The sequence below is a fragment of the Gouania willdenowi genome, chromosome 7 (assembly GCF_900634775.1).
Source record: "Gouania willdenowi chromosome 7, fGouWil2.1, whole genome shotgun sequence".
Classification (NCBI taxonomy): Eukaryota; Metazoa; Chordata; class Actinopteri; order Blenniiformes; family Gobiesocidae; genus Gouania; species Gouania willdenowi.
Window position 1 is genome coordinate 12,349,063 of NC_041050.1, and position 11,368 is coordinate 12,360,430.

Below are 11,368 nucleotides of genomic sequence, written 5' to 3' on the forward strand. Positions count from 1 at the left end.
CACAAAGGCTTGTGTTGTTGATGCGTGTGCTGTGCGGGCTGGTGGGGTGAGGCCTTGGGGCCATGGGTGTGTACGTTCACCAGCTTCAACACACTGCTGTTTGTTTTTGTTTGTTCCCAGTCCTGGAGGTTTGCTGTTAAGTCGGTGGGATTTAAATTGATGTGTGCTTGTGTCAAGTCAAAGAGTCGAGGAGGATTCACAGATTTACAGAGTGCACAGTGAAACTAAACAGTGTTCGCTCCAGCTTTACTCTGACATCAAATGTGACCAATTTTAAAATGATTTTCATATCGTGTTTATGTTTTTCTGTGCGTAATCTAAAGATGAGGTCAATAATGTGATGACACAATAGTAAAAATTATTTATTGCACAGTATTTAAAACTTCATGTAAGCTAGTGTGAACTTAAAATGCTCCTAATTTGTTTTAAATTTATAAAAGGAAGACAGAAAAATACAATTTTGCCAACACATATGTATGTTTAGGTTAAAGGTAATACATGATTGTCTCCTGTAGTTTGCCTCAACTCCCTCCCACTGAGATGTATATAATATAAATTAGGATATTAACATCCTCCAACAGATATAGATTTAGTAAAGATAAACTTATTATGTATATCTACAGTATTTTTAGGTTTTTAACAAAACCCTACCCTGACCCCAACAAATGATAAGGAAAATCCATGTTATTTTATGAGTTGTAAAACACGTTAGCATGGACATTAGCTATTTAACCCTGAGGACAAGTAAAAATATATAAGAGCAGTCTGAAACTATAAAATTCAGATTGTTACTGCACCATAGCCTCAAAAAAGATTGTAAATGTCAGTTGTTGTTTTTGTTTTATACAATATACTGGTTTAAAGCCCACAGATGTAAGGACTACACTTTGGGTTTATTTTTGATTATAGATTAATTTCTTTCTTTCTACAACCAACATAACAGTGCCAGTGGATCACCTATAATTCAAGATTTTCTTTATCCTGATATCAACCATTATTGTTCATTCGTTTTCAGGGTAGCATGTAAAAAGCATCTTGAGTTACTTTATATTTATTTATTCACCACACGGTGACATTTAGTCATGGTGTGCATGTCAAAGACTTGCTGGAGAGTCTATTTTGAGACAAAGTCTGGTTTTGTGCTCTCTGGAGGTGATGTTGTGTTTCCCCTCTGGTTTGCCGTGATGTCACACGGGGAAAGTGGCTCCTGAGACTTCAAAATAAGGTCCAATGAAACTAAGTATGAAAAACATGATTTTTTTATTTTTAGAATAAACATCAGAGGGCACAGCAGGACTGGCTCTGCCTATAAAGATGAGGGCCTTTTTCACTATTTTGGTGTCACCCTAGTGTTACGATGAGGAGGCTCGGTGGGAGGAGACATGCAGATGGTGCCCGTGTGGCCCTATTAGTGGAGTCTGTGGTCCCCCAAACTCACAGTAGAATGTTGTTAGTTGAACAGAGTCCACCACACCCACATTCAGTACCAGGGTCAACATTTACCCTGTGGAACAGCTGAGTCCAGGATTTCTTTATTTTATTCATTATTTCATTTTTGGGGATAACGATTTCTAAGGATTTTCAGGGATGATTCTTGCAATGGCTGCGACTCCTTTTCTAGTCCTCACTTTATTTCTGTCAATGGCTGAAACCAAGTTCTACAGACCAACTCATTTTCAGCCGTCACACCATGACCAAGGACCTCCAACAAGCAGACACAAGTAAGTTTGACTTTATCAATATTTCATATATGGAGTATCATTACAAAAATGTACTTTAAAATTACTCATAAATTACACATAATACTCTTTCTTTTCTTTTTTGTGACCTCTTTGAGGAACCACTGTGCTTACGTTGTTGAAAAAACAGTAAGCTTCACCATGCAGGATGGGGCAGCACCATATGTTAAAGCAGAGTATAATAAGTGTCCATGGGGTAAAAAATGCCCTACTCTCTTGTAAGTATCACTGTCTCAGTAAAGTATAGTTTCAAACACAAATCAAGGTTTTGATCCACATAACTGGTTGTTTGCTTCAGGTATCGCCTGGTGTACAAGCCAATGTACAAAGTGACACATAAAACAATCACCGAGCTGGAGTGGCGCTGTTGTCCTGGTTACTCTGGATATGGCTGCATGGAAGGACATCCTGTTTACCAACACCCCGTAAGAATGATGCCACCATTTCAGGGCCCACCCGTAAAAGGTCAACATTACAACAGTCCAATGTCCAAGGGTCCACCTGTTAATGCAGGTGTGAAAGCCAACCCATGGAGTCAACCAAAAAGACCTCCCCTCAGCAGCTTCAAGTCATATCCAATTCATCAATTTGGGCTCCCAAAGTCCTCTTCCTATCCACACACCTTTGAATCCTATCATCCTGAGCCAGCGCCTATACCAGAGCAATCTCTCATAGAAGATAGCCAAGAACATCAACATGGACTGGAACATGGACTTGAACATGAGCATAGCCAAGGACCTGAGGAAATGGTACCAGAGGAAATTCCCCATCCATCAAACACTGAACAACCTGAAGCTATTGGTGAGTTCAAACTTGCCTTAATCATAAAAAGTTACTCATACCCTCTCACTATTAATTTCTTGAATGCTTAAATAGTTGTATATGTGAATGTTTTTTCTGTATTTTCTTGGTTCAGTGGTTGTCAAGTTGTGGATCAGGACACAAAATTTGGTCGTAAACTATTATTTACATTGGTCACAGGCTCAAACCAGAAAACAAAATAACTAAAGGGATTTACTTGTTTTGCAGCCCATCGTTCGTTCACATTGCTAATAGTAGATGGTAATAATTTATCACATCCTCTGTATAATGTTTACTTCATGATATGTTGAATTTTGTAAACCTTTTGTCTTTGTTTTATTTCATTTTATTCCTCAGGTTTAAAATGCATTTTTTTAAAGTTAAATGAAGGGAAAAAACAAACATGACATGACAAGAAAGGGAAATGAAGGATCACCAAATTTGGTTTTTCAGATGAATGATCATTTAAATATCCATACAATAATAGAACATAATTTAGTTGTTGAACAAAATAATAAAATAGATTTGCTGAATTCCAGAACAAAAATATAAAAAATTATGTTGTTGAATTGTGCTTGGCTAATTGATGGCGTTTAAAGCAACTTTACAGACCCTGGTCCAATGAAAAATCACTATTTGTCTGTGTCTCACATTTGTCCAGCTTTTAACAACTTTGATTCTCTACTCTTGCTCTTCAGGTGAGCATCTTGACAGAGAGACAGATGAGAGACTTTATCAAATAGAGGAGGATGTGCGCCGCCTCAGTCAGGGTCTGGAGACTCTGAGGGGAACAGTGAATGGACTGGAGGACAGTCTTCGAGCCTCTCTGAGAGAAGATGCTAACCGGATGCTATCAGCTTTACTTGCTGCTGCTCCTGCTCCTGTTCTTGCACCAGCATTAGCATCAAGCTCATCCACTGTGGGGTTTGCAGAAATTCCTGCTGGACACTTTGAGAAAGAAGTTCTAGATGGTAGACATGTATTGCCGGGTTTCTCTGAGCTCAATGCTAGGGTGGAGGAGCTAAAGACTGAGCTGCAAACCAAAACAGCAGCGCTGCATGAACTCAAAGCCACAGTGACAGGGCATGATGTAGCACTCAAGAAGATCTCTGGTACTGCTGATGTGGTCTCAGACTCTACCGGTGGTCTTGAGATGTTGATTGATGGTAAACTAAGCACAACCAGGGCAGAAATTCTTGGTGGGTTTTCGGAGCGCGTGGAGAATGCAGAGAGCCGGTGTGAAGAGATCGCTGGGGATGAGCGACTTCAGTGCCTGAAGGAACAAGAAGAGAGACAGGAGCAGATGGGGGATGCTCTGCAGAAAAGTACCACTAACCTGAGGACAGAGTTAAGAAATCTCCAGGCACAGATCAGAAGTTTAAAGACTGGTGAAGGCTGCTGTAGTGGAGCTAAAGGACTGGTTGAACAGGTGCAACTGTTGGAAACATCGGTATCAGGTCTCAACCAGTCTCAAAAACACATGAAAATAGAGCTGGGAGGACACAAGGACCATATAGAGGGAATACTGGAGGGCCGCCTGGCTTATATAGAATCTAAACTCAATCTCACCACAGAAAACAACAGAGACGAGTCTTTGAAGAGGAGGAGTCTTGCAGACAGAGCAGTGGCAGGACAAGCCCTTGAAGCTAGAATAGATTGCAAGCTAAAGGCACTTGAGAATCGTTTACTTGAAGCTTTGGAGGAGCTTGGTAATGCCACAGCTCCAGCTCTGCTAGAGGGACACGCCGTTCCCACTTTGGAAACAGAGCTTGAGTCCCTCAGAGGGAGATTAGAGGTTGACATGGACAGAGTACAAAAACAACTGAGCAGCTTGGAGATCCGCTGCTCCTCTTCTTGTTCTGCAACTCAGAAATCTGCCATTCAGAATGATGATGCTGCATCAGGAGACAATGTTACAGAAGAGCAGATAGTGAAGCAGCTACTGGACCTGCAACACGAACGTTTGAACAGCCTCAATGTGACACTACAGAAGATCTTGCAGCAGCTGACCATTAGAAACCTGCAAGAACAATCTGGAAGGGAGTCTCCTATCCAAGGAGAGCTGACAATCCTCAAATTTAATGTTCGCTCAGTGAACAGAACTCTGACAGGCCTGCATAACTCCCTGGGGACTGTGGTCCAACAAGTGGGTCAAGCTAATATATCCTGGCATGAACGAGAGACTCGTCTGGCCCAACAAATTAAAGGTGTGGTCCAGCTGGTCGGACATCAAGCCTCTATGCTCGGGGTAAGCGAACGCAGACTTAGTCGTCTCAGGGGTGAGCTGCAGCAAATAAAAAAACGGCTTGAAATGGAGGTTCAGGGGTGCCGGAGCACAGCCATGGTAGTCAAGAAAGAGGTCACCGAGGTCGGGGACCGCGTTGCCAGTGTGGAAGATCAGTGCAAGGGCCTGAACTACTTGGCAGAAGACATGGAAAGAATTAGGGAGGAACTGGAGGGACAGTCAAATGATCTCCTTCTGAAGGTCAACTGCACACTGACCAATCATGCGCAGCAGTTGTCCGAGCTAAAAGTCGAGCTCAGAAACTGCACGTCCAAGGTCGAACCAACCAAACCAAGCCTTGAGGATCAGCAAGAAGATCGACGAGGAGACACCTTCACTTTGACTTAGTTTAGTTTCAAGGACAATCAGTTTAAAGATAACAACACTAAGAGTAGGCCCTAAATGTTGTGCAGGTTGGAGCGGAACTCCACTGTAACTCTCTACTGTTAAAATTTTTCCACATCAGAACACCTACAGTAAAATATGTTTGTTAAGGTCAGCTCAAAACTTTGAGGAAATGCATTGAAAGGGCAGCTAATTCTGACTGTACACTTGCTGAATCTTGACTTTAATGTTATCATGGTGCTAAAATGAACTGTTTATTGTAACACTAAGTGACAGAGACTGCACCTGTGTAGCCATACGGTGTTTTAAGGCTTTTTTATTCAATAGCCATTTACAATTGTTTACATAAATATGGTTTTGTACTGATCTGTCTAGTGTATTTCTCGACTAGAAATATGAGATGTTTATATGTTTTAATAAAACTTCATTTTTTGATTTTTTTTATTTAGTGTTGTTATTTCTAATCTTTGGATTACTGGTAAGATTTACACCACTGCAAAATATCTATTTTAAAGATTTGAATTCCTGAGAATCATAGTACAGGGTCCATCTTTTTCCTTGGACTGTTACTTTATTATTATGGGTGCAACTTCCTGAGTGATAAACACATTAATTACAACTAAATAAAACTTTAAACGCTCCGCCCCTGAAATCATTTAAACACAATTTGCAAAAAACTTGTACCCTTAAATGTCTTAAGAATTATCTTGCCTTTGAGCAAATTAAATATTTAAGATATTTCTTGTAAAATTAAGACAACCTGTACTAGTCTTGTATTTAACATGCCATGTGTTTAATGTTTTACCATTACACGATTTACACAAAATATAAACACATTTATTATTACTTTATTATTATTATTTATTATACTGTACATGAAAAGTACAAAGCTGTGGCCAATATGACAGTTTATTGGATGGAGGGAATTAATTACACCTGTAACCAAATACAGCAAATGAAAATAACCCTGGTTGCATAAAATGCAAAAAATCTATAAAAAAAAAATTATATAAATTAATTAAAAAAATGTAATGAAAAAATAAACTTTTTTGACTGACACAAAAACCCACAAGAGGGCAGTATAGGTCCTTCAACGTAGTCAAATATTTGAACACTCCACTATATTAGTTACACTTGTACAATCTAATGTGATCAAATACACCAGTTGTGCTCTACTCGTCCTTTATTTGTCCAGTTATACTTCAGAAAGAGTCATTTCTTTTTCAAGGAACTGGACAATAATGGAAGGTAAAGTTCTGTCATTTAGGCTATTGTATGTTAGTGCTGATCATGTTTCATTACAGTGAAGAAAACACAAAAGCAATGAATAATTTCCTTGTTTATTGTAGAATGTTATGGTGGTGAGTGATAATATCAACCCTCTCTCTTAGTTCCAATACCCTTTAATAAATAAAAGTAATGTGTCCAATGTATTTTATGTCCAAATGTATCTACAAAGTTGTAATGTAATTTGATGCATGGACATATACAATGAGAGCTTTTCATTTTAGTTTTCTACCCCCTAATAATATATGACCATCATGTTTTCATCAGTGCAACAAAAAGGTAAAGCAAATAAGGAGAATATTTTTTCAGACACAGTGGGAAAAAATGACATTATTTACCAGTGTCCTTGCTACATGTTGCACAGAACTTTTTTTTATTTTTTTCTATTTTTTTTTTTTACTTTTTAGTGATTGTGTATTTTTGTATTTGTCCCACATTCCAGACAAAAACACATTATTCTTGTTTGCTTCCAACTCACTTGAGGAGAAAGGTCAGTCAACACTCAACGCTCTCCTGAGCTTGTGTCCTCTGCTCTTAGGGAGAAAACTAAAGTTTACACTTCACTCCACAAAACATGTGCGGGTACACAAATGCATGACACCAGATTGTTGTAGCACTTGGTGACAGTGTGACAAGTGCTATAAGAAAATCCTCCAATTCCAATGTGTATAAACTCGAGGCCCAGGTGCCAAATCCGGCCCTTTTTAGCATCCGATTCGGCCAATAGAATTTGACAGCTTAAACATGAGTTATTGTGTAAATGATCACATAATGCAGTTGTAGATTTTTCAAATTCACCAATTTAAAAAAACTTAGTTTTCCTTTGTTTATATTACATAAATTAAATCATTTTTAATTGCAAATTGTGGAAATAAATCTATGTTTTTTAACAAATATTACAATTCCACAACATTTTTCTAAATTTCACAAAAATTGGTTACAAAATCAAGAATGTTTGAAGTGAAGATCCGACCGGGATTGATACTAAAAACTAGGGCACGATGTTAAAATAGTTTCCCTCCTAAAATCTGCGGCCCACTCAATCAACCTGGTTCATATTTGGCCCTTGAGCTAAAATTAGTTTGACACCCCTGCTCTAATTGTAAACACACACACACACACACACACACACACACACATCCACCCTTAACCTTATAACCAAATGTATATTCTTGGACTTTCTATCAGTACTATCATTAACTTCACTAACAACACAGGGTCTTATTTAGTTACTACTTCAGGTCAAGCACGTAGTAATAGATATCATTAAATAAACCTTGTATCATCAATATAATCGGTGCAATCAACTTGAGTGTAACAAAGAGGAGAATTTCTTCAAGTGTGATTAACAATTGTCACGTTGAAAACAATTCATACATTTAATTCACGCTAAAATTGCAAAGATGGGAAAGAAAACTTAAAGCAGGTACTAGTGTTGTAAAGGGCTAGTCATAAATTCCATTTGGCCTACTCTGTTCTTAAGATAAATGAGTACAGCAGATGGGAAGATGTAAACATGCCTGTGGAGCAAAGATCCTTTCGCAGACATAAAGATTGCATGAGCAGGAAGCGCACAAAGGTCAATGGAACATGGATCCATAAACTTAATAATTAATTATGTGTATATTATGGATCTTTAAAGCATCAGGTGCACAAAGGTCTCACAGCAGACGTTATGCAGCTCTCGTGGTTGTACGTTTGCATTTGTCTTTAATGCCTCCTTATGTGATTGTGACAAAAAACAGAAACCAGAATGTATTTGACAAAACGAATCAGTTTAAAGACCAATTAGCCATAATAAAAGCAAGCCTGGATAAGAAGTGATGAAGAGTCCCTGAAACCAGTAGTGATAGAATGCCTCTGGGAAGCTTCTGGTCAGTCAGATGGTTGTATAGTACATATTGTGATTAGGGGGCAGAGGAAACGTTAACCAGCACACAGCAGAAGATCAGGAGACCATGACCACACGTCACCAAGCAGGATACAAAGATTTACTTTTAAAAACACAAGGGTATTATAGTTTAAATCAAATTTCCTGAAAGGTTTGAGCCCCATTTTGGAATATCCAATAGCCATCCACTTAAAGCTTGATGATGAACTGGAAAAGGGTATCCATGTCTGACATAAAACTGTTATAAACCATGACACACCAATGGTTCTTGTTTGCAACACTAAAAGGATTAACATCTGTGTCGTTTTGCACCATTATTTTTTTCTTTTTATTCTCTTTGTATGCAGCCGTGTTTTAGTTCTTTGACTTCGGGTCCTGCTTTGAGGAGAACACCATGTCTGTGTGTCCTGAAAGCCTTAAGTGCGCTCCTGCTGTCTGTCTAGTCTGCAAGTCTTCTCTGTCAGTCATTGGAATATCTTTTATGTATGGTATGTCACACAGGTATGTCACACAGTAGTCTCGTTTTGTTCCATTGATGCACACGTGGTTCTCAAACATTTTTGGGCTGAAGTACCCCCTGTCTCTTATTTTTGAATCCAAGTATCCCTTTTGTTCAACTGCAATATTTTGCTTAGAAAACAATTTAAAAGCAACTATATGTATGTATGTAAACAGATGTTGTGGATAGTGTGACACACGCTATTATTCAGAATTAGTTTGAAAGCGCTTTGGTTTCTTTTCTCATCTTCAAACTGAATGATGAAATCAAAAGTCACTGTTGTTATTATTGGGATACGTTTGCCACACTAATTATTGTTCAGAGAAAGTAAAACTTCCTCCAACAGTGCATATTAATCCTGTTACTATTTTTTTTTTTTACTAGATAGAAATGTGCAGCCTGAAGCTTTGCAATCCTGTCTTTGAGGAGGCTGAAGGATTTACTAGCTTTAAAAAGTCCACAAAGGGCTGGAGGGGTTGTCCACTAAAAAGCATTTGCCAAAAATAACTGACCGTTTGACTGCTTGAAAACAAAATAAAGTGAGCCACATTGGCTTTCCAAACCAACTGACCCAACCTGTGATTCGTGAAGCTTTGTTTGTTCTTAAGTGTTCAAACCCACGTAAAGTGAGGGAGGGTAATCAGGAAGATGGGCTTCACCTGTGAGAGATAAAAAGGAGCAAGGGTTTAAATAAATAGTACCTGTAGTGAATTTGAACTGCAAGCTCTATCAAAAGGTAATTTGGAATACTAGAGCAGGTGTTCTCGAACTTGGTATCGGGACCCCATTTAGGGTCGCAAGACACTGGGAGGGGGTCGCCAGATGCTTTCAAAAAACTAAAAAATGCAATTAATGCATTCTTGCTCCGTTACTCCCATTTCTGCCACTTCTTCATCAATGTCTTTTCTTCACATTGTTTCCATTTTCAAGACATTTTCAGCACTTATAGACCCTTTTCACCACTTTTCCCATGTATACCCATTATCGTCACTTTTAACCTCTTTCACAATATTTGATGCTTTTTTGCCAATTTAACCACATTCATGATTTGTCATGCCCATATTTGCCCGTTTAAACTTATTGACACTTTGAACCCTTTTTACCACTTTTTCTGTCCGATTTTGGCCATTCTAATGTGCAACTTTAATCAATTTCTGTGATTTTTAAAATCCCATTTCCCAACCTTTTCCACCTTTTTTGGCCACTTTTAATCCATTTTTATTTCTTATTAAAACAGGGATGTACATCTTTAGGATGACTATATGGCCCAAATAATAATAAACTTCCTAGATAACAGTGGATATTATTCAGGTAAATAAATAAATGTGGTTATCACAGATTCATAGAACAATGGACAATCATTTTGCTGACTTTATGGATGGCTCCACAAAAGCTCTCCCCTTTATTTCCCCTCAGATGGCCCTGTTTCTACATGACTGTTCTTTAATGTTCATGTCTGTGTTCAACAACCGTCAGGTACAGTGGGGGTCCCCGGTTTCTGGAACCTTTATTTTGGGAGTCGTAGGCTGAAAAGATTGAGAACTACTGTACTCAAGGGCCAGTCAGGTGACTTTCTTATAAAATCATTGTAGAGCAGCCAGAAGGAGAAAAAACCTGGTCATCAGAGAGACATGGCCAGCATCAGTTTGTATACCTCAGACGCTTGTAGTGATGTCACTGCATTGCATCAATTATTATTACTTCAATGTCCTTCCAGACTCATCTACCCAGTAAGTCCATTCCTTCTAGTGCTCGTTGGTGTGATCGCTGACTGCTGGCTGTAGCTGCTCCGTGTGGAAAGATAAACCACAACAAAAACCTAAATAATAATAATAATAAAAATTTGTCTCAATAGAAACCTACACAAAAACAGCAGAAAACCATTCTGAGAAACTAAGTTATAACATCAACCAAAATAATGAAATGCACCTTACACAAAACCAATATTATGAAACAAGACCCTGAATTCAAACTAACGCATGAACTCTAAACAATTACTCAACAACAACCTACACCATGATGGGGTGAGGACCACAATTAGCCTTGCTCTGCTTCCTGTTAATCGAGGTTGTAGTTCCACCTCTATTGTTTAGTGAATCCGTTTACAGTACTTATCTAAATGCTTTGGTCTCTTTGAAAAGAGTCCACTCCAAATCAAGGTAAATATTTTAGAACAATAGTGTTTTTGTTCTAGTTTTTTAATATTTGGAACCCCTTTTGGGGATTAGAAAAACGGTACAAAAAGACTATTGACAGCCTTATTTGCTGGCATAAGGCTGCACCGAAAGACTAACAGGCCTCTAAAAAATGGACTGTCTGGTGCAATGCCAAATGCACGCACACCCAATAACTTCCATGTTAGGTTTATTGAACATTCTAAAATAAATTAAATAAATGTGTTTTTGTGTGGCTCACCCAAATTTAAAACAATACCTTGTCAAATTCTTATCTTTTTAGTGTATAGTGTTTACACACTGGATTTATCTCAGGACTCTTGTGTATTTGTTGTTATGTTTGTTTAT

The 11,368-nt window shown here is 38.3% G+C and overlaps 1 protein-coding gene across 2 annotated transcripts; it reads left to right on the forward strand.

Annotated features, from left to right (window-relative positions):
* The first annotated feature begins 1,352 nt into the window (after positions 1–1,352).
* emilin3a (elastin microfibril interfacer 3a) lies at positions 1,353–5,350 on the forward strand. Of its 2 annotated transcripts, none has more exons than XM_028453438.1 (4): positions 1,353–1,721; positions 1,838–1,957; positions 2,038–2,540; positions 3,239–5,350. In XM_028453438.1, the coding sequence occupies exons 1-4, from the start codon at positions 1,588–1,590 to the stop codon at positions 5,170–5,172; spliced, it is 2,691 nt and encodes an 896-aa protein (XP_028309239.1). In that variant the 5' UTR covers positions 1,353–1,587; the 3' UTR covers positions 5,173–5,350. The 2 variants fall into 2 exon arrangements, with proteins under 2 accessions (XP_028309239.1, XP_028309240.1); XM_028453439.1 differs by having other exon boundaries at positions 1,870–1,957.
* Positions 5,351–11,368: the final 6,018 nt, after the last annotated feature.

Coding starts and splice junctions, on each gene's coding strand:
- emilin3a (XM_028453438.1), top strand. CDS start 1,588: ATGATTCTTGCAATGGCTGCGACTCCTTTTCTAGTCCTCACTTTATTT. Junction 1,722..1,837: donor CCTCCAACAAGCAGACACAA/GTAAGTTTGACT, acceptor GACCTCTTTGAG/GAACCACTGTGCTTACGTTG. Junction 2,541..3,238: donor TGAACAACCTGAAGCTATTG/GTGAGTTCAAAC, acceptor CTTGCTCTTCAG/GTGAGCATCTTGACAGAGAG.